The following is a 23835-nucleotide window of genomic DNA, read 5'->3' on the forward strand; positions in this document are numbered from 1 at the left end:
ACCCCACGAACTGTAGCCCACCAGGCTCCTCTGCCCATGGGATTATCCAGGCAAAAATACTGGAGTGGATTGCCATTCCCTTCTCCAAAGGATCTTACCAACCCAGGGATCGAACCTGGGTCTCCTGCATTGCAGGCAGGTTCTTTACCATATGAGCTACAGGGAAGATCCACATGCCATATTCTCTTCTAAATGCTTTGCATATATTTTACTTTTACATTTCAAACAGCACCATCAGAACAGTAGTACTGTTTCCCATATTTTACAGATGAGGAAAACTAGACATAGGCATAAATAAAACGGGATCTCATGCTGGAGAGATGAGAGCAGGAGGGCCCAAAACATTTAACGCAACTAGCATATAAAGGAACAGTTGTAAAATAGGCCTATTTTCATTTCCTTGTTGGACCTTAAAGGGATGTGGGTTAATCATATTCCTAATTAGCAGTATTGGGCCATGTCTGACTTTTCTCGTTTCATGTTTTTCCACCTTCATCTCTGCTCCGTTCTGCCTCTCCTCTCTGCCTCACAGGAACCCAGTCTAACGTGCCCAAGCGGTATCCTCAGATATGTATGTATCTTTGCAAGGCGAATGGTGCTGTTATGTGTGTGGGCATATTTTAAATTTCACAAACGATAATGTACTAAAGATCTTGTTACTTATTTTTTAACTTGACGTGTTGTTCTTAAGCTTTAGCCTTATACTTATGTGTACCTCTGGTTGTTTGTTTCTAACGGTTGAATAGTAAGGATCATATTCAGTGTCTCTTCCCTTAGTAATGGACATCTAAGTGGCCTCCAACTTCCCACTCCACAAGCAACACTGTGATAAGTAGCCCTTTTAGGCTTTATTATGCACTGCGCCTGTGTTCCTCTGAGGTGAATGGTTTGAGTATATTTAATTTCACTAACACTACTGGATTATTCTCCACAGTGGCTATACCATTTCCACTTCCACCAGCAGTGCCTGTCAGTTTCCTTTCAGTTCTTCTAAATAAAGCAGGCATTTGGTTGATTGCTGTCACTTAAGCATCATTATCCTAATCATTAACATTGAATAAGCAGGGTACTTGGAACTTTAAAAAAAAGCTGATGAGCAAATGATACCCTCAAAATCAGGCCACAGAAAAATTTGAAACCCATATATATGTCTGTTCCAGCAAACGGCTTTGCAAGTTGCACTTATATACTTATTACTGAAACAGTATTTGCAGTATCATTTCAGTTAAAAGAAATGCGTTCAGAAACAAAAGTTGATTAGAACCTGTCCTTCAATAAAGCTGAAAATTAGATATTCAAATAACAACTAGATGAGAAATACATATTTATATCACTAGCTAACTCATAAAGTGGAAATAAAACCTCAAAGGTATTTTTTCCCTAGGTTATCGCATCTAGCAATGAAGTGACAATATATGTTATGGGATTGTAGTTAAGCTCTGTAAGTGAGAGTATTTCAAAAGTAGTATCTATCTCATAAATAAAAAATAAAATTAAGATTTAAGCCAACTGCGGTCTGAGAGTTATCATGTCAAATCACTATAATACTGGGCAGTGTGGTCTTAGTTTCATCATCTACCATTGCACTCAGTTGTGACCGAAGGAAGACGATGATTGAATCAACATATAGCAGTGCTCTTTCAATTATCATGGACAGACCCACTTTGCTTTTTATTAGTGAGTTCCATTTCCTCTTCTGATCTTCACGCTGTACATTCACAGCTTAAATTTTTTTATAAAAAAGCTTTTCTCAATTTTTCTTTTAGGATTGTTAGGACTGATGATATTTTTAAGCAATAACATTTCATTCCACAGGGATTTCTGGCGTAGCATCTGTTGAAGCCCATTTATTTTTATTTTTATTTTTAATTATATGCATGGTTAACCTACTTGTAAAACAAAATCTTTTTATTGTAATATACATTTGACTTGGAGTCTTATGTATTAAGACTTAAAATAATGAGAATCCCCTTTCATGTTGAGAAAATACGACTGAGGATACATAATACCGAGTAGTTCAAGGTTTATACCAAATAAAATTAACAGATATACAGGTGATTAAACTAAAATAAAAGGTTTTTCCTGGGTATAATTCAATGAACACAAGTATTTTTGTATACTTTTTTATCCTTATGCGGTTAGCCTATGGTCTAGAGTCATTTTTATAAAGTATTAGAAGGGATTATCTCAATACTTGAAAAGTCAAAAATAGCTTATTCCAAGAACTCTGAGGATATAATTATTTAAGATTAGGATATAGTTTCCTCTATCAGTTTACCTAATGTTCTTCCATTGGGACATCCCTGGGGAGAAAATAAAGTTGCAACATAAAATGTGGTGAAAAGTGGAGATTCGGCTTACCTGTTCTATGTTTTGCTGAGGAAGTTGGTACACAGTTGAGACACCAAGACAAACAGCAGTCAACATCATCCTAATTCATCAAGGCACTGATTCCTAAAAACAGCTGTCAACGCACACTTCAACAAGGGATCCATTTAGAAGCAGCATAGATATAGATTTTTTTCTTTGATTATTTGCCAATGTTTCACAGCTCCAAGTACTTGTAAAATAAAAAGATAATTACAGCTGGTTCTGTGTGTACAAACTCTTCAGTTAGCTGCAGACTGCTTAGTTTACGGGCTGTCACCTGGGCAACCATCCACTGTGCATTTAGCTTGGAGATTTGAAACTGGGACAGTCTTATTCAAGAAGGGAAATAAGTCTTGCACATTCTTCAGAGTTGCTGTTTAAATGCTTGAAAGAATTAGACTCCTATGCATTTGCATGTTTGGCACAAATGTCGTTGTTACCTTACCCACTGAGATTTTTTCCAGGAAAGCTGTACCTTTATAATCACTGTAATGTGCCAAATAGGTCCCTTTCCAAATCTGAATATAGGTTACGGGGAGGATCCCATAGATTATCCCCAAACTGGTTGTATCCTTAGAATCATGCTCGAGAAAACACTAGTAAATGGAAATTCTTATACGAGATCATATTTCTTGTCTGGACTTGTGCTGCTGCTGCTGCTGCTGCTAAGTCGCTTCAGTCGTGTCCGACTCTGTGCAACCCCATGGACGGCAGCCCACCAGGCTCCCCCGTCCCTGGGATTCTCCAGGCAAGAACACTGGACTTGTGCTATTATCAAGCAAAAATTTCAATAAATAGACTGCATTTTTGTCTGAGTCATTAGTGGTAATAAACCCAGGTGAAAGAGACTTTAAAATTATGGTCTACCAAAGTATACTCATGAGGAAGTAGACTCAGGTCAGTCCAAAACAGAAGGTCATCTGACATCTGTGTGCTGCCAAATTCTTTCTACCACTTCCTGTAGCATGCGAGGGTTTCTCTTCTAACCGTGTACTTCACACTATATATACTCAACTGAATAGAGTTCAGATATTTTATCATAGCAACAACTAACATTTATTAAATGCTTACTAGGTTCATCCTTCACATGAGATGCAGCCCTTTCTTTTGCTGCATTGCATGACATGTGGAATTTCCCCAAACCAGGGATCAAAACCATACACCTAGAGTGGAAGCACAGAATCTTAACTACTGGACCACCAGCGAAGTCCCTGTCCTTTACATTAAAGATGTCATTTAACCTTCACAACAACTCTATGTAATAGATAGTATAATCACCATCATTCCCATGTTACAGGTGAGGACATTGAGGCTAAGACATTTTAAGCTAATAAAAGGTAGAGCTGGGGATTAAATCTGAATAGCCTGACTACAGTGTTGAAATATTCACCACTTTTACTAAGCTAACATGCAATACACACACGCACATACACATACACGCTCATATACTCACATATTCACTCACACACACACTTCAGGGTAAAAACCACTGGGAAACAGCTAGGTTTATGCATACTGTTTCATCACCCAATTCAGCCTGACCCAGTTTGACATGAATCCAAGTACACATAGGTTGTTACTCTGTTTTTACTTCCTCTATCCTCCTTTATTTCTACTCACAGGAAGAATAGTACTCTTTTAAGCTTTTATGTCAAGAGAAAGTTTCAAGTACTGTAGTTTCTGATGTTTAGCATTTCTGTAGGTTACCCTTGGGTACACACTGGTCTGCAATCCATGAACCTTTCACTTGATTCCCCAAAGAGTAATCCTCTTCTTCAATCTCGTTTTCAGAAATAGTCATTCAGATCATGTTTTGTTTTGTTTTGTTTAATAGAAACTCAGTTTTTCAGAAACAGTAATGGGATGAGCATGCAAAACCAGGACCATATTAGGTGATAAGGCCAGCATGGAGCTGTGTAAAAGGCTCTAAGGAAACTTAAGAGAGGACTATCTAACTTGGGGGGATATGTTAGTTTGCTAAGGCTTCCATAACAAAATGCCACATTCTGGGTGTCTTGAACAACAGTAATTTAATTTGTCACAGTTTTGGAGGCTGGAAGTTCAAGATCAAGGTGTCAGTGGGTTTCTTATGTCCTGAGGACTCTCTCCTTGGTTAGCAGATGGATCATTCTCATTGTGTCCTCACATGGCCTTTTCTCCCTGGTGTCTCTCCATGTGTCTTACTTAATCTCCTCTTTTCATAAGTATGCTTGGATTAGGGCCCATTTTTGTTGTTGTTCAGTTGCTCAGTCATGTCCAACTCTTTGCAACCCCATGGGCTGCAGCATACCAGGCTCCCCTGTCCTTCACTATCTCCCGGAGCATGTTCACACTCATGTCCATTGAGTCAGTGATGTCATCCAACCATCTCTTCCTTTGTCATCCCCCTTTCCTCCTGCCTTCAATCTTTCCCAGCATCAGGGTCTTTTCCAATGAGTCAGCTCATCACATCAGATGGCCAAAGTATTGGAGCTTCAACTTCAGAATCAGTCCTTCCAATGAATATTCAGGACTGATTTCCTTTAGGATTGACTGGTTTGATCTCTTTGCAGTCCAAGGGACTCCCAAAGAGTCTTCTCCAACACCACAGTTCAAAGGCAGCAATTCTTTGGCGCTCAGCCTTCTTTATGATCTAACTCTCACATCTGTACATGACTACTGGGAAAGCTATAGCTTTGACTATATGGATCTTTGTCAGCAAAGTGATGTCTCTGCTTTTTTAAGAGATACTACCTAGGTTTGTCGTAGCTCTTCTTTCAAAGAACAAGTATCTTTTAACTTCATGATTGCAGTCACCATCTGTGGTGATTTTGGAGCCCAAGAAAATAAAATCTGTCACTGTTTCCATTGTTTCCCCATCTATTTGCCATGTGATGGGACCAGATGCCATCATCTTAGTTTTTTGAATGTTGAGTCTTAAGCTAGCTTTTTAAATCTCATTTTAATCACCTCTTCAAAGGACTTATCTCTAGACCTAGTCACATTCTGAGCTTCAGCAATACGTAAACTGTGAACTTCCAGATGTTCAAGCTGGTTTTAGAAAAGGCAGAGGAATCAGAGATCAAATTGCCAACATTCGCTGGATCATCGAAAAAGCAAGAGAGTACCAGTATTGCTTTATTGACTATGCCAAAGCCTTTGACTGTGTGGATCACAATAAACTGTGGAAAATTCTTAAAGAGATGGGAATACCAGACCACCTGACCTGCCTCTTGAGAAACCTATATGCAGGTCACGAAGCAACAGTTAGAACTGCACATGGAACAACAGACTGGTTCCAACTAGTAAAAGGAGTACGTCAAGGCTGTATATTGTCACCCTGCTTATTTAACTTATATGCAGAGTACATCATGAGAAACGCTGGGCTGGAAGAAGCACAAGCTGGAATCAAGATTGCCAGGAGAAATATCAATAACCTCAGATATGCAGATGACACCACCCTTATGGCAGAAAGTGAAGAGGAACTAAAAAGCCTCTTGATGAAAGTGAAAGGGGAGAGTGAAAAAGTTGGCTTAAAGCTCAACATTCCGAAAACAAAGATCATGGCAACTGGTCCCATCACTTCATGGCAAATAGATGGGGAAACAGTGGAAACAGTGTCAGACTTTATTTTGGGGCTCCAAAATCACTGCAGATGGTGATTGCAGCCATGAAATTAAAAGATGCTTACTCCTTGGAAGAAAGGTTATGACCAACCTAGATAGCATATTCAAAAGCAGAGACATTACTTTCCAAACAAAGGTCCTTCTAGTCAAGGCTATGGTTTTTCCTGTGGTCATGTATGGAAGTGAGAGTTGGACTGTGAAGAAAGCTGAGCACTGAAGAATTGATACTTTTGAACTGTAGTGTTGGAGAAGACTCTTGAGAGTCCCTTGGACTGCAAGGAGATCCAACCAGTCCATTCTAAAGGAGATCAGCCCTGGGTGTTCTTTGGAAGGAATGATGCTAAAGCTGAAACTCCAGTACTTTGGTCACCTCATGTTAAGAGTTGACTCATTGGAAAAGACTCTGATGCTGGGAGGGATTGGGGGCAGGAGGAGAAGAGTTCGGCAGAGGATGAGATGGGTGGATGGCATCACCGACTCGATGGATGTGAGTTTGAGTGAACTCCGGGAGTTGGTGATGGACAGGGAGGCCTGGCGTGCTGCGATTCATGGGGTCGCAAAGAGTCAGACACCACTGAGCGACTGAACTGAACTGAACCAACTGAAGGATTAACAGAAGGGCGTAGGGAACTTCAAAGAGAGATATTTATATGAGGTGAAAATAGTTCAGCAGGTATAAACCATAGACAGAGGGACATTACAAATAGACGAAACAACAGCATGTCCAAAGGAAAGATAAAGGCACGAAATGTTGGGAAAATTGTGTTTCGTGTATGTGTGTGCAGTTAGCATGCAGAATAAATGAGGAGAAGGGGAAGTGAGACCATTTCCAGCTGAAATGAGAGAGAGATTAAAAGATTTTATTCAGGAACTTGCCTGGTGGTCCAGCAGTTAAGACTTTGCCTTCTAGTGGAGAGGGTGCAGGTTTGATCCCTGGCTGGGGAGCTAAGATCCCACATGCCTTAAGGCCAAAAAACCAAAATACAAAGCAGAAGCAATATTGTAACAAATTCAATAAAGACTAAAAAAAGATTTTATTCATGGAGACACATTCAGGCCTATAGTTTGGAAAAATTCTTACAGCAGGATTGAAAATTAATTCAAGGAGAGTGGCAGATATAAAAGTGAGAAGATTTTTAAAAGAGTCAGGAAAATGATGCTGACCTAACCTGAAACAATAACAATAAAGACAAATTGGAGGAGCTGAGTCACGATATTAGAGCAAAGAATGTTTTAGATTTTCCAGGAATATAGTAGGCTATGCTATTTAGACCAGTTCTTCTATGGACAGCAAATAAGAGGTGTAAGGTTAAATTACCAGAAGGTATACCTGAAGGAAAAGGAGGGCCCACTCATTTATCCATTTAGTATCATATCTTGAATGTCTCTTTTTGTACAAAGCTTTATTCTCATCACTGTAGAAATACCAGATAAATAAGATTGTAGACTAAATGAATAAATAATCAAGGTACTATCAAGTGGTTACAAATGCCAAGAAGAAAATTGAAGTGATAGAGACTGACAGTTGTGGGCAGAAAGAGTTTTATTAGATTGCATGCACATGGAAAGTCTCCCTTATAGGTAAACATTTAATCTACTATTTGAATGAAAAGCAGCAGCCAGTCCTTTGAATAGTTGATGGCAGAACATTCTACACAGTGGAAACAGCTGGGGCAAAGGTCATAATGTGTATATAAACATAACTTGTCAAAAGTTACAGGAAGATGGTGAAGGTATTAGAATTGAGATTGGAGAGGTATTCAGGGGCCATGTTTGAAGGGCCTCATAGGCATCATAGGAGTCTGACTTATTCCAAGTGCAATATAAAACTATCAGAGCACTATCAGAGTGACAATGTCTGCTTCTTTTTTAATCATATTGATAGTTCTACAGAGAAAAGACTGTAAGGTGTAGCAGTGGAAGTCAGAGGTGAATGTAAAAGCAATTGGTGCTTGATTTACTGTAAGTACCTACTTGTGAGTGGAAGCTTTGAAGGCAAAATATAAAACTCTAACAGTATTCTTGGTTGAAGGATATTCTTATGAGTACATTTTTGTAAAAATCAAGGCAGAATAAAATAAAAGGCCTTGGGAAATGACTGCTTGCCTGAGGTCTCTATTTCTTCTTCAGCCCCAAGAATTCAACATGAAATAACATTTTTATAGACTATGTTTAAAGATGCTCAGAAACAAACTTGTAACATTTCCATTTCCTACCTCCACCCCCCCGGTCCCCACATGGCCACCTCTGATCATAGTTAAATATGGAAAAACTACAAGTTTTTTTTTTCTTTTTCTCACTATGGAAAATCTGGTAGTGTTATGGAAGATGTACATATATGACACCTATTTACTTTTTATTGAATATTTAAATATTGGGCAGGACGAAGTTAATATAGTGGCCCTCATCCATTCCTCTCCCATTATTGGGGATGAAGAAGTCAAGATACTCTCAGACAAAGAAAGAAAGTATTGATGAATAACTCAGTATTGTAAACACAACAATAACTGAAACTCCTGGAAGATACATGGTTATTTGCTAGGAGGAGCATCCTTGTTTATAGAATGTGCTCGTTGCAGGAAATCCTTACTTTAGGATTGTCTATGGTAAATCTATGAAGTTAAGGAGCATGGCTTCCTGAAAAATGTTACAAAAATCATTCAGCTATATGTCTGTAAAACGGAAATGTTTCATTACAGAGAGCTTATGTCTTACATGGGAAGAAAGGACCTGGGAGCTTCCCTCTGTGTCTCACACTTCTCCCTGCTTTGCCTGTTCCTGTTGATTGATTATACCCCTGAAATTATTCATAAAGCTTGATAGTGGATGATGTTTTAGATCTGCATGCATCTGATTCGACAATATGATACACACATACACATTTAGCTACTGGATGCAATGATCTTTGAAACATGCCTTTGAGTTCCCCCCATAGGAGATATCAGGTATTTCAAGAGACAGAAAAGCAGAAAAATTAAAATAATAAAGATTTTGGAGGGGAGCAAGGAGCCCTAGCAGAGAAGGCAATGGCAACCCACTCCAGTACTCTTGCCTGGAGAATCACATGGACGGGGAGCCTGGTAGGCTGCAGTCCATGGGGTCGCTAAGAGTTGGACACTACTGAAGCAATTTAGCAGCAGCAGCAGCAGCAGCAGCAAGCAGCCCTAGAAGAGGAATACCTAGACTGAATTCTCATCTTCAATGTAATCTAGCTATGTGACTTGGGCTTGTGCTTAGTCACTCAGTGGTGTCTGACTCCTGGTGGCCCCATGGACTGTAGCCAGTCAGGCTCCTCTGTCCATGGAATTCTCCAGACAAGAATACTGGAATGGGTTACTATATCCTTCTCCAGGGAATCTTCCCAAACCAGGGATCGATACCAAGTCTCCTGCATGGCAGGCAGGTTCTTTACCGTCTGAGCCACCACCAGGGAAGACCATTTTTCTATTTATAAATTGAAGGGGTTGAGTAAAATGAATCCAGAAAACCCCTCTGATTCCAAAAGTTTGAGAATCTAAAATAGAAAATAAGCAAAGTAATTTCATTACAGGAGGAAAATCCAGAAATGAGAAATGACGCAGTGATAAAGTCCTCCCTCTGGTGATCCCCTGGAGAAGGGAAAGGCTACCCACTCCAATATTCTGGCCTAGAGAATTCCATAGACGTCCATAGGGTCGCAAAGAGTCAGACACGACTAAGCGACTTTCATTTCACTTCATTGGTGGTCACCATGTTCCAAAGCCAGCTCTCATTCAGCTATACTCCTCAGGGCCTTTGTATTAATAGTTCCCAGGCTCTGTTAGTGTCTCTGATCCAATAAGCACCCCTTCAATCCACTCTATTCTCCTGTCATTTTGTACTTCTATTATGACAGAGTCTGACTTGTTTTAGAGTTATTTTTATCTCTCTTTTAGATTCTATTTTCTAGAAGACAAGTAACACTTTTTAATTATCTTTGTTCTGCTATTGTGTCTTTATATTTTATGCAGAGAAGGTTCTTGGTGACTATTTCTAGAACTCAATGTACACACAGTAGAGTGAAAAAACAATGAAGAATTTCATGTAGTGGCATTTTGCTTACTATGGGACAAGCTCAAGTTCTCAATAGAGCTATGTTTTTTATTATTTTTCTGGCTAGGTAGAGAGGAGGAGAAAGGATTTCAGTGAACGATAGTAGCAAATGAGATGCTGCAAGTGGAGGGGCTTGAAAAGGACAAAAATTGAAGTTTTGAATCCAATCTTAGCTATAAAAATACACTAATGAATACTTTTGAATATCTGGGCAACCCCACTGTATTGAGTGGGAAAGGATTAAAGGATTTTACAATTCTGAAAAGGGCTTTTTTGCTGAGGCAGCAGTGGATTGGTTGTGAGCTACGTCTTCTGCATATTAAGCAGGACCCATTTGTCCCCTGCGGTGCAGTTGTAGAAAAAGGAGGCAGTGTTTTCAGGAAGACCATGAAGGGACCTGCTGCTTTTAAGGAACGAACACTTTTCTGAGGAACACTTTCTTCCAAATCTCTTCTTTTCCACCTAGAAGGTGGTAGAGTGAATGGCGAGTTGTAGGGTGATGGTGAAGGAAAGGAAGGAAGATAAATTGGGCATCTCGGTCGACAGAGAAAAGAGATGGAGGAAAACATTGAGATCCAAGGGGCATACTGGTCTAGAGAAATTTGATAGAGAGACCAGGGTTTTTTGTGATGCTGAGTAAGGTATATGGGGTGGAGTTGTTGGTTTCATTGACTTAGGTGTTATGTTTTGCTGCTCAGAAAGAGAATGTGAGCAGGGACAGCCCCAACTTTAAGAGATGGAGCCAAAAATGATGTTCCATAAAGTCTTGGCAGCCAAATATGATTGAATGTCAGCTTCATCTGGATAGACTCTATAAAAAACACAGATTCTTGCAATCCCACAGAAAAACAAGTGAAAGATTTGAAATCGCTCTTCGTAGGAGAGGAATATAAATGGTCAACTAACACAGGGAAAATTGTTTAATCTCACCAGGGCTCAGGGAGATGGAAAGCAAAACATTTTTTGTTCAACATACTGGCAAAATCTTAAATGATTCACAGTATAAAATGTGTGGGGAAATGGCTACTCTTTTACACTATTAGTGGGTATATAAATTAGTAATGCTCATTTTGGACATTGTGATCTGGTACTACCTGTTATACTTTAAAATGTACATACTCTTCAACCCAGCATTTCCATTCCTCCATATCCACCCTAGAATAATTTTCACACATGTTCACAGAGATGTAGGCATAATTAATTTTTATTCCAGTATTTTTGAGGGGAACACATTTATCATGGAAAATTTCAAACATGCAAAGTAAACAGTATAGTATCATGAACCCATGTACTTGTCACCCATCTAAGAATGTTATTTATTTTAACTTTAAATAGTAAATATTTAAATAGTAAATAGTCTACATATCAAGTTATGGTAGAAAACTAAAGAGTGGTGCATTCATATTTTGAATTTTGGAATGCTGTGTAACAGTATAAAAAAGGTGGAAAGAGCTTTATATAATGCTCTAAATGGGCTCCAAATCATATAGGCAGGTAAAAAAAGTGAGTTGCCAAGTTATGCATGTAGTATGATATGGGAGGTTGAAGAGGTTCAGAGCACATGCCTAGAAGCCAGCCCTACCATTTAGTAGGCATGTGATTTAGGCACATTACCTGTGCTGCTTCTGCCTCAGTTTCCTCATCTGTTAAGGGAGGATGTATGATAATAATAGTATCTACCTCATCGGGTTATTGCATGAATGCTTGGCCGGCATCAAGTACTAGACATTATTTTTTATTGGAATAGAATTGCTTTACAATGTTGTGTTAGTTTCTGCTGTATAACATGATGAGTCTGCTATCCATGTACATATATCCTCTTCCTCTTGAGCCTCCCTTGCACCCCCCCATCCCACCCCTCTAGATCATCACAGAGCACTGAGCAGAACTCCCTCTGCTTTACAGCAGGTTTCCACTAGCAGTCTATTTTACACGTGGTAGTGTACATATGTCAACGCTATTCAAGGCTACTCTTTCAATTCATCCCACTTTCCCACCCCCTCCCAACATCCATAATTCTGTGTACTTCTATTCCTGTCCTGCGAATGGGATCATCAGTACCATTTTTCTACATTCCATAGATATAGGTTAATATATGATGTTTGTTTTGTATTTCTGACTTACTTCTCTCTGTATGACAGGCTCTAGGTTTGTCTATATCATTTCAACTAACTCAATTTTTTTTCCTTTTAATGGATGGGTAGTATTCCATTGCATATGTGTACCACATCTTTATCCACTCATCTGTTGATGGACATCTAGACTGCCTCCATGTTTTGGCTATTGTAAATAGTGCTGCAATGAACACTGAGGTATGTGTGAATAGACATACTTATTTGTGCAAAGATTAATTAAAAGAATTAAAACTCTATATTGTGTCTCTATAAATGTTTATGTAAAAATATAGGAAAGAGTCTAAAATTATTTACACTCAACTGGTATTGGTGATTTTATCTTCAGTTCAGTTCAGTCGCTTAGTCATGTCCGATTCTTTGTGACCCCATGAATCGCAGCATACCAGGCCTCCCTGTCCATCACCAACTCCCGGAGTTTACGCAAACTCATGTCCATCGAGTTGGTGACACCATCCAGCCATCTCATCCTCTGTCGTCCCCTTCTCCTCCTGTTCCCAATCCCTCCCAGCATCAGGGTCTTTTCCAATGAGTCAGCTCTTCACATCAGGTGGCCAAAGTACTGGAGTTTCAGCTTCAACATCAGTCCTTCCAATGAACACCTGGGACTAATCTCCTTTAGGATGGACTGGATGGATCTCCTTGCAGTCCAAGGGACTCTCAGGAGTCTTCTCCAACACCACAGTTCAAAAGCATCAATTTTTTAGCGCTCATCTTAGGAGTATAGAAATAGAGAAGATGGTAAAGGAGGCCATTTGTTTCATGCATATTGTTTGAAACTTTTACAATGAGGAGACATTTCTACTATAGTGCATGGACAAATTAAACAACCCCCAGGCTCTGGCTCTGGTTACAAATAGTGATTTAAGTATTTCATATTTGGAAGTATATTGCAGTACGTGCTCAGTTACTTTAGTCGGGTCTGACTCTTTGTGACCCTATGGACTGTAGACTGCCAGGCTCTTCTGTCCATGGGATTTGGGATTCTCCAGACATGAATACTGGAGTGGGTTGCTGTGCCTTCCTCCAGGGGAGCTTCTCGACCCAGGGATTGAATCTAGGTCTCCCAGACTGCAAGCGCATTCTTTACTGCTGAGCCAACAGGGAAGACCATATTGTAGTACATAGATGGGCAAAAGCAAAGAGCAGAGATAAATGGAAGATATAAGATTCACTATAGCAAAATAGCAGAAGCAGTTGAAACTGAAATTAGTCCATCTAGCCTAGTCCATCTAGATTAAAGTGGATGGTAAAAGGGCTCTGAGGAGCAGATAGTTGCATATCTGGAGATATTAATGTAAATGTAGTTAGCAGGTCTTACAATATGATACAAAAGGTCGGGATTATACTAAAATTTTACATTTATTCATCACTTGTAGCCAGAATTGTTCATTTCCATATTCATATCTTTCCTCATAACAAGGAAAATCAGAGATTAAATAAGAATATGCCTATGTAAAATATGGTAATTAATTGTCCACACACACCACCCCACACAGCTAGAATATGCTCATTCTGTAAACTTGCACATAATTCTTATGACTCTTTTTAACTCTTTTGTTTTCACATTCTGAGTTCAACAATACATTAACAATAGAATAGTTTAAATAGGAACATGTAAACATGGGCAAACTAAGTCAACCTGCCAGTAGGAACTGTCTTTTCTGGATCTAATACCAGACAAGAAGTTAAGTTACCAACTTGGGAATTAGAACTAGCTGTTCTTGACTTAGCATTATCACCTAGAAGGACTTCAATTATACTTGAAACTTCCTGAGAGCAGGCATCTTGTTTTTAAGTTTTTGTTTCTCAGTTTCTAGAACAGGGTCAGGCACATAGAAGCCGCTTTTAACAGGTGCTTGTTGAATGAACAAAGGAGTGAATGAATGATGAGTTAAGGAAGTTTGCATTACTTCTCTTGAAATTTTCTAGAGATTCCTGCCTTGGTGGCTATAACTCTTTCTAGTCCAAGAAACAGTGGACTTATTTAGGATACATGATATTGCCTGTGTGTTCAGAAAGGTTACTTGATTGTTTTCACACCACTGATTTTACAAAGAGCTTTAAGAAATTGAATAACCATTGTGCTTCCCTTTATAAATCATATTATAGTTCTTTCTGACTTATCTCAAGCTGTGGACACCTTGAGGGCAGGGATTATTCTTCCAACCCCTCCCTACAATTGACTATGACATGCCATGCTTCCCTGGTGGTTTCAGCAGTAAAGAGTCCCTCTGCAATGATACAGAACCTGTCTCTCCATCCAGGAGACAAGGATTTGATCCCTGGATTGGGAAGATCCCCTGGAGAAGGGAATGACAACCCACTCCAGTATTCTTGCCTGGAAAATCCCATTGACAGAGGAGCCTTGAGGGCCACAGTCTATGGGGTTGCAAAGAGTTGGACACAACTGAGCGACTAACATTTTCACTTTTTTCCTCTTCACTGCCATGACAGTAGATACTTGATAAATTTTGCTGAATGAATGAATGAATACTGATAATTTTGATAATTCTGATAGCTTTGATTTAGAGAATTTCTAAGATTTTCCTGTTCTCATAGTGTCTTCCTTTTCCCGCTGTACCTTCTACTGCAATTGATCTCAGAGCTATATCACAGAAAATTCCTGATTCTCTCTGCACAGAGGCCATCAAGGCAGATGAGAATGGTGCAGCCCCACTGCTGTTGCTCCTCTCACAATGTTTGCTTTCTCGCTAAGACCTAATTAAACTGTGATGCCCCTGCATTCCTCTGAGGACTAAGCCAAGGGTGATTTTTCCAGGCCTCTAATCTCTTAAATTGCCTATGCGTCAAAATTCTCCCTGTAGCCATTATTGGTAACACCTTGAAATAACTGCAAGGTATGCCAGAGAGGGAATACGCTTGCATGGAAAAACCCTCGCCTTTGGACGTCCAGCAAAATAGCTCTTAATACAGAAGAAACAAAATCTTTTCTGCCTCGTGAACCAGTGAAAATCTAATAAAAGTGTGTCTCCCCTGGGTACTTTACATCATTAGCATCCTGGCTTCACACTTCACTTGAACAAATAACTTATTTAAAAAGTTTCTCCAGGGAGAAGGAGCCAAAAATAACTTGGAAGGAAACTTTACCTAGCAACCTGATAAGGCTTGTTTCCTACAGTTTCTGAAATTTAACTTCATGCAGCAAAATCTTTGTGGTTTTTCAGTTTCAGATTTTGGCTTGCACTGAAACTTCTTAATGGTTAACTAAAAAGGAAAAAAAGTAATACTCACATGTGAGTAACACGTTACAGTTTTCATTCTATAAAGCATCCATTATAATTGCTACTACCATAATGGATCACTTATTACATGCCAGGACATTCTGTTAACCACTCTGCAAATGTCCATAGAACTTAATCTTTGCCACAGTCCTATGTGGTAAGAAGTATTACAAAGCAAATTTTAATAATGAAGAAATTGATGTTTAGAGGGCTTACGTTATTTGCCCAGTCTTATAGGTAGTAAGTGGCTGAACCTGGGTTTGCTTGACCTTAAAACATACAAATGTATTTCAGCTGGAGAGAATCTTAAAAAGTTAAGTGAACGGCTCTTTGATTCCCACCTTCCCCTCGTTCGTTGTTCTTCAGTCACTTGTTTGTGCCCAACTTTCTGCAATCCCCTGAACTGCTGCATGCCAGGCTCCCCTGTCCTCCACTATCTCCTGGAGTTTGCTCAAATACATGTCCACTGAGTCAGTGTTGCTATCTAACCATCTCATCCTCTGCTGCCCCCAATCATCTGCTGCCTTCACACTTTCCCAGCATCAGGGTCTCTTCCAATGAGTTGGCTCTTAGCATCAGGTAGCCAAAGTATTGGAGCTTCAGCTTCAGTACCAGTCCTTTCAATGAATATTCAGGGTTGATTTCCTTTAGGATTGACTAGTTGGGTCTCCTGGCAGTCCAAGGAACTCTCAAGAGTCTTCTTCAGCACTACAATTCAAAAGCATCAGTTCTTTGGCACTCAGCCTTCTTTACGGTCCAACTCTCACATCCATACATGACTACTGGAAAAATCAGCTTTGATTACACAGACCTTTGTCAGTAAAGTGATGTCTCTGCTTTTTAATACACTGTCTAGGCTTGTTACAGCTTTCCTTTCAAGGAGCAAGCATTTTTAATTTCATAGCTGTAGTCACCATCTGCAGTGATTTTGGAGCCCAAGAAAATAAAATCTGCCACTGTTTCCATTTTTCCCCTTCTGTTTGCTATGACGTGATGGGACAAGATGCCATGATCTTAGTTTTTTGAATGTTGAGTTTTAAGCCAGCTTTTTCGCTCTCCTTTTTGACCTTCATCAAGAGGCTCTTTCGTCCTCTTCATTTTCTGCCATTAGAGTGCCATTTCCTTCTCCAAGGAATCTTCCCAACCAGAGATTGAACCGACATCCCTTGTGTCTCTTGCACTGGCAGGCAGATTCTTTACCACTGGGAAGCACCTTTCCCTTATCCCTGCATTTAATGTCATCAAGCTCTGACTATCGTAACTCCGATATACATATCAAATCAGTTGACCTTGTCTGCTGACCCCCGGCAGTCAAAGCCTCCACACAATCTCCCATTGGATGCTGTAATAGTCACTAGCTGTTCCTACTTCTTTTTTTGCAACCCCCTTCCCCCAATCCATTCCTATAGCAACCAGACCATTGCAAAATGTAAAGGATTTTATATTTTGGACCACAATACTCTCTTGCTTAAAACATTTTAGCAATGCCCACTTTGCTTCACATAAGGGCCATATAGAAGGCTCTTTAAGGTCTGGTCCATGTGTACCTCTTCAACCTCATTGCAACCACTGTGATGGAGACGTCTTCTTTTCGTTTGTTAGACAGATCAGACTTTCCTACCTTTAAGCCTCTGGATATGCTATTCTCAGTCCTGTCTGACTCTTTGCGGACTGAGAATAGCATATCCAGAGGCTTAAGGGTAGGAAAGTCTGATCTGTCTAACAAACGAAAAGAAGACACCTCCATCACAGTGGTTGCAATGACTTCACTTTCACTTTTCACTTTCATGTGTTGGAGAAGGAAATGGCAACCCACTCCAGTGTTCTTGCCTGGAGAATCCCAGTGACAGAGGAGCCTGGTGGGCTGCCGTCTATGGGATCGCACAGAGTCGGACATGATTGAAGTGACTTAGCAGCAGCAGCAGCATGCTATTTTCTGCCCTTAGAAGCCTTCCCTGCCCCCAACCTGGCTGCCTCCACTCTACCCTTCAGCTGGCCCTGAAGATTCTTCTTGTCAGGGTCACCATTGGCCTCCACATTGCTAACAGTGATGCTGATACATATGGTACCTCTTCTTTTGGTTCATGCAGTAAATTTTCAGTTTCCCTACTCCATCTTGAGTTCCTTGAAATCAGGGATTGTATCTTCAGTATGTCTTCATTTCCTAGCAGTCTAGCATAATGACTGGTTTATAGTAGGTGTCTAATAAATGCCTATAAATGAATGAAGGTGCAAGTTCAGGCCTTTGGGGAAAGATTTTTACAGTGGTAACTCTAACTCCCACTAGTGTAGTGAATTGAAACTAGAAGGAATATCAAGAGATGCGGGTTCAAGTCTTGGCACTGGCCATAATTATCAAATTCTTCTGACCTTAGTTTCCTCATCTGCACCATGTATATCACTGTATTTTTTATATCTCTCTCTCCTAAGATTAAAATATTTAATTGCTAAAGCTGTATTTCTGAGTCCTCTAGCCACAAATTCCTTCTTGTGAGTCGCAAAAAATCATTAAATGAGATTTAATTAAAAAAAATCAACTTAAAAAAAAAAAAGGCTTTTTCAGACTTCCCTGGACTTCCAGTGGTTAAGATTCTGTGCTTCCATTGCAGGGGGCATGGTTCCACTCCTGGTTGGGAACTAAGATCCCTCATGCCCCGTGGTTTGGCCAAAAATAAAAATAAATAAATAACAGGATAATTTAAGGAAAAAAGCTTTTAATTATGAAAAATTTTGGACCTAATAGTAGTTGAGAGAAAAGTATACATATCCATGTACCCATCAATAGCTTAAACAATAGCTTTTGTGCCCATGGCTAATCTTGTTTTATTTTTAGCCGTATCTACTTCCCTAGGGCTTCCCTAGTGGCTCAGCCATAAGGAATCTGCCTACCAGTGCAGGAGTTGTGGGTTTGATCCCGTTGTGAAGATCCCCTGGAGAAGGAAATGGTAACACACTCCACTGTTCTTGCCTGGGAAATCTCACGGACAGAGAAGCCTGAAGGTCTACAGTCCATGGAGTCCCAAAGAGCAGCAACTAAAAAACAACGCACTTCCTCCAATTATTTGAAACAAATCCTGGACATGGTATGATTTCCTCTGTAAATGTTTCAGAATGTATGAGATATAATGACTAACAAGTAGCTGGCATTCCTATTCCTCAGTGGCTTAAAAAGTGTTCATTAAACAGCATGTTGCTCTTCTCAGAAACCAGATAACTGGTATAATGGTTTTATTTGATGACTTACCCAAACTGCCTGAAATCTTTGAGGTAAGGGATGGTGGATATTACAGCATCTAGCTCAGTGCTTTGCAATCGATTGAAAGGATGAATGAAAAAATAAGAACAAAACCAATATGTTTTAGGTTTTTTTCATAAAATCATACCCACATGAGTCTAAGGCCTTGTTCTTGGTTCCTTTCCTGAATTCATTACTCTACAGGAGAATTTTAAATTTTGTTAAATCAGCTATAGAACGGGGACTTGAGGGTAGTGTAAGTTCTTTCTTCTCAGGTACAAGAAATATTACAGAAGAAAAATTAAATGACTTCAGCCTCAGGAGACTTTGCCAAACTAACCCGAAGGGGTGCCTCCGGGGGCGGGGCTGGGTGGAGGCTCCGCCCCCGCCCCGCCCCCGCCCGCTCTCTGCTCCTCTATTCCCCTCCTCCCCTCTCCTTCCTGCTTTTCTTCCCGGCAGTCCTAGCGCCCACATCGGCGCTCCGCAAGATGGCGGCTGACAGTGAGGTGAGGTGTCTGACCCCTACCTATCCCTGCGTCTGTTTAAGTTAGCCCCTCCGTGTCAGCGCCCGGGAGCTCAATCTCTTTCTTTCTTTCCACTTATGCAGCCCGAGTCCGAGGTATTTGAGATCACGGACTTCACCACTGCCTCGGAATGGGAAAGGTGAGTGAGTCGTATCGTTGGTTACCAGCAGTTTGGGCCCCGGCTCCGCCCGGCTACTTCCCCAACCTTGACCACAAGTGACGCCACTTCTGCGGGAAAAGTAAGCCCCTTGGCTCCCCGGTCTTCGCCTCCTCCCTTCTGTGGTCCACCGCAAGCCTCTTCCACGTCTGACAAGCCCCGGCCCGCCCCCATCTGTATTACCCCGGAGACTCTGGCTCTCCGAAGTTTTGTTTTCTTTCCTTTTAAACCACTTTCATTAGACTTTTGGTCCTCTAGTTGTTGATCACCCGCCGAAACAGTTCCAGAGGCTACCTTCCGTTCCTGTGTTAATGTCCGTGTAACTAATTCGTTTGTTATAGTAAGCAACAAACTTCGCAGCTGCGTCCCACCCCCCTCCCTTTCCTTGTACATCCGTTTCAAGAGGAGGCCTTTCTTCTGAATCCGGGTGGTTGTCCATCTGCCACACTCCCACCATCTCCATCCTGTCTTTTAGGGTAACCTTTCGAAACAGTTTGTGTACGGCTTTGGAACGTTTAATTGTTCCATTTCAGTGCGTAATGTGACCCAGGCTTCCTTTGCCATGGAAACTCCAAACTCCTGTACCACCAAACTCCAGTTGAATAGCTGAGTGAAATTGTTGGATCACTAAAATTAGTTGAACGCCAAGTTTGTGGAGGAGTAATAGCTTAGGTCGAGATGTTATCAGTTCGTTGTCCAAGAGGCCCTTCAGGTTTTTTGAGTACTGAGGTCAGTAGTTAGCTTGTTGTAATTTTTTATGATCTTTCTGATTGGGAGAGGAAATCCATCTGGTTGTGAATGTCTTGTCATTAAATAGCATAGAAAAGATCCCTGCTGGGATGCTAGTTTGACGTGTGGTCCCCGCCCCACCCCCACCTCCCCCCAAAAGGTAAGACATAACCACCCAGGCAAGGCCTTATTGAATAGGTACTATGTGTTCAGAACTATACTAACAGAAAAGAACAAAATCAAAACAAATCATTTGATCTCTGTGTTAAAAAAACAAAACAGCAAGTAGTTATATTAGTATAAGGATGGTAATTGTGGATTGTAATTGTTGGAGGTATTTTCATAGAAAAGACAGGAAATGTGCCAGGCCTGGAAAGTGGAAAATAACTGCTTCAATGGAAAAAAAAAAAAACAACAACTGGTTAAATATGAGACGGTCCTGACAGGAGCAGAGACAGGTGAAAACCTTTGGGATTTAATGAAATATCTTCACTGGAGTGAAGACTGTTGAAGGAAAATAAATAAGATTATTAAGATAAAACCAGGTTATAGACAGCCTCCAAAGCTAAGTAAAGGAATCTAAATTTGATGCTTTAAGACCAGTGATTCTCAAACTTTAGTCTGCATTAGAATCATAGTTTATAATTCTGTATGTCTGAGGTGGATTCAGAAATTTTCATTTCTGAGAAGATCCCAGGTGCTGATGCTGGGTCAAGAGACCATGCTTAAGAGTCATTGCAGAGCAGTAGCGAGAGACCCTTGATTGTGTGTTAGGAAAGTTGTTTGCCAAGATGAGGTGAAATGAAGGCAAGTGAGTTACTATTTTGGTTAGGTTGGTGATTAGGAAACTGGAGAGAAAGGGTAGGAGGGAAGATTGTAAGACATTTCAAAGAAGTAGAAGATAAACTTGATGAAATGTAGGAGTAGAAAAAAAAATCAAACATGAAACTGCAGTTTCTTGCCTAGAAGAGTGAAGATAAGAAAGTGGCAAAGAGAGAAGAATATTAGTTTTAGACCTGTTGAATTTGAAATAATAATGTCTTAAAGGTAGTTAGAAAATGTAGTAGTTTGAATCTTAAGAGTGAATTGAGGAAACATTAGAGTATTTAATGGATAAATAATCACTTTCCACTAGCCAAATATTTAAAATATCCTCAGGTGAAATATTAAATCCTTCTAACTCCTTATTTGGAGGTAGTTGTTAACAGAGTTATGAAAACTACCTCAAAGTAGGAAATTTGATTTTTGGCTTCATGCTCTTGTTTATAGAATGAAACTAGTGTTTTACAGTTTGTAGGAAAATGGTAAGACTTTGGAGTCTTTTAAACCTTGAGTTTAAAATGTTTGAATGAAATTTCTTATCAGTATGTTATGAGCTGTATGGACAATTTATAGAAACCAATAACTCCTTTTATTATTTGTCCATTGAAAAAATACTGAGTGAACATGTATCAGGCACAATGCAGGGCATAAGGATGTGGTATCAGGCACGATGCAGGGCATAAGGATGTGGTGGTCAGTGAAAACAGATGGTTCCTGCTGTTGCTGAACATATAAACTAATGGAAAAGAAGGATGTGAATAAATAGTGATACAGGTGAGTCTGTAGTTACAGTTGAAATGAGAGCTGAGAAGAGGGAAGGAAACATTTTTTAAGAGCATATAACAAAAGAACCTAATATTGAAGAGTAAGAGGCGGTGATCCTTCAGGTGAGATCTAGAGAGCTTTCAGGGGTAGTTATTACATTTTTCTAATCAAATCTCAATACTTACAGAATAGGCTCCAATTTTGGTCTGTTTTAGTACTGATAGTATTGCTAATACAGTGACTATTTTAAGATGTTCCTTCTTTTACTGTGAAATTAAAATGTGAAGTCCCTTCAGTCGAGTCTGACTCTTTGTGATATGGACTGTAGCCTTCCAGGCTCCTCTGTCCATGGGATTCCCCAGGCAAGAATACTGGAGTGGGTTGCCATTTGCTCCTCTAGCAGATCGTGCCTACCAAGAGATGGAACCCGAGTCTCTTAAGTCTCCTCCATTGGCAAGAGGGTTCTTTACTACTAGTGCCAACTGGGAAGCCCTTTTATTAAAATGAGGTGAAGTGAAAGTCGCACAGTTGTGTCCAACTCTTTGCAACCCCATGGGCTATACAGTCCATGGAATTCTCCAGGCAGAATACTGGAGTAGGTAGCCTTTCCCTTCTCCAGGGGATCTTCCCAACCCAGGGATTGAACCCAGGTCTCCCACATTGCAGGCGGATTCTTTACCAGCTGAGCCACAAGGGAAGCCCAAGAAGACTGGACCCAGGAATCGAACTTTACCAACTGAGCTATCAGGGAAGCCCTGATACTTATTAAAATACTTCATTATAAAAGAAAAAAAGAAAAATCACCTGTAATTCTGCCACCAGGAGATAGCTACTGTCATTATTTTGAGAAAATTCCATGTAATCTGTGTGTGTTATAAACTTGGGTTAAACTATATTTATACTTATATCTATAGCTTCATTTTTTCATTTAACATATGGACTTTTTCTTATTTCCTCAAGCAGGCTTCAAAACATGATTTTTAATGGGTGCATATTAGTCCATTGAGTGGATATGTCATTAATTTACAGCTTTTTGCTGCAGTTGTACCTAAGATAGTTTCCAGTTTTTTGCCTTTATAAATGTATATTTCACGTACAGATTTTCACTCACATATACATACATTAAAATTTTTATTTGGTTTTGTAAACATATTTACTTATTTCTAGAGCACTCTATAAGATCTGATAATTGCCATTTGAACCCCCTCAAAATACTAAATTAATATCTTCATTTTAAAAAGAAATAATTAGAAGGTTCAGTTGAATCATAAAAACTTACATTAAGAATGTAAACAATAATTTATAATGTCCCTGATGGCAAAACCTGATATTTGTGAATATATTTTGACTAGAATTAATTTTAGTACTCTGGCAATAGTGTGTAGGTGTTTTAGGAGAGCAGCATTGCTGTTAGATTGCATCATACATATATAGTAGAAGTAGTCAGCTTCTTGGTGGCTTGGGCTTCCATGGTGGCTCGGGCTTCCATGGTGGCTCAGACGGTCAAGAATCTGCCTGCAGTGCAGGAGACCTGGGTTGGATCCTGGGTTGGGAAGATCTCCTGGAGGAGGGCATGGCAACCCACTCCAGTATTCTTGCCTGAAGAATTCCCATGGACAGAGGAGTCTGGCGTGCTACAGTCCATGGGGTCACAAAGAATTGGACACAGCTGAGTGACTAAGCTGAAAGTGTCCTTTTATGTAAATTGAACACTACTACTGAGCTTTGACAGTGTTCATTTGCTGATACAGAGCGTGTTGCTAGTCACAGTTCATTCTCTTTGATAGGTCTGCTTGATCATTGAGGATCAGACAGTGAATAGTTTAAAATCCCTTAAAGTTGACAGATCTACTTTGTTTCTTGCCAGGTGTCCATTAAAACTTGTTTTATTTTAATGGGCAAAGTTCCCAAATAATGTTTTTTTTGGAGGAGTGGAAGGCAAATCAGAGAATTCATTAAGTATCTTTAAAGAAAGTTAATTTAAAGAGATAAGTTATTTGGAGCATAGTGAAGAGATTATTGGTTTCAGAATTCTTGTTATGTGTGTATGTGTGTGTGCTTAGTCGTGTCTGACTTTTTGTGACCCCATGGACTGTAGCCCGCCAGGCTCCTCTGTCCATGGAATTTTCCAGGCAAGAATACTGAAGTGGATTGCCATTTCCTACTCCAGGGAATCTTCC

At 40.0% G+C, this 23835-nt stretch overlaps 2 protein-coding genes across 5 annotated transcripts in view; one reads left to right on the forward strand and one right to left on the reverse strand.

Annotated features, from left to right (window-relative positions):
- MAP3K19 (mitogen-activated protein kinase kinase kinase 19) overlaps positions 1-2666 on the reverse strand; it is a 58613-nt gene extending 55947 nt beyond the window's left edge. For all 3 annotated transcript variants that reach the window (XM_040228500.1, XM_040228499.1, XM_040228501.1), the window contains exon 1: positions 2362-2666. The gene's annotated coding sequence lies outside the window, so the exon portion shown is untranslated. The remainder of the gene's footprint in view (positions 1-2361) is intronic.
- Positions 2667-19105: 16439 nt separating this feature from the next.
- RAB3GAP1 (RAB3 GTPase activating protein catalytic subunit 1) overlaps positions 19106-23835 on the forward strand; it is a 125323-nt gene continuing 120593 nt past the window's right edge. For both annotated transcript variants that reach the window (XM_040228502.1, XM_040228503.1), the window contains exons 1-2: positions 19106-19164; positions 19266-19321. In XM_040228502.1, the coding sequence (XP_040084436.1) occupies positions 19147-19164; positions 19266-19321 (74 nt within the window). In that variant the 5' untranslated portion in view covers positions 19106-19146. The remainder of the gene's footprint in view (positions 19165-19265; positions 19322-23835) is intronic.

The sequence above is a fragment of the Oryx dammah genome, unplaced genomic scaffold, assembly GCF_014754425.2.
Source record: "Oryx dammah isolate SB20612 unplaced genomic scaffold, SCBI_Odam_1.1 HiC_scaffold_27, whole genome shotgun sequence".
Taxonomy (NCBI): Eukaryota; Metazoa; Chordata; class Mammalia; order Artiodactyla; family Bovidae; genus Oryx; species Oryx dammah.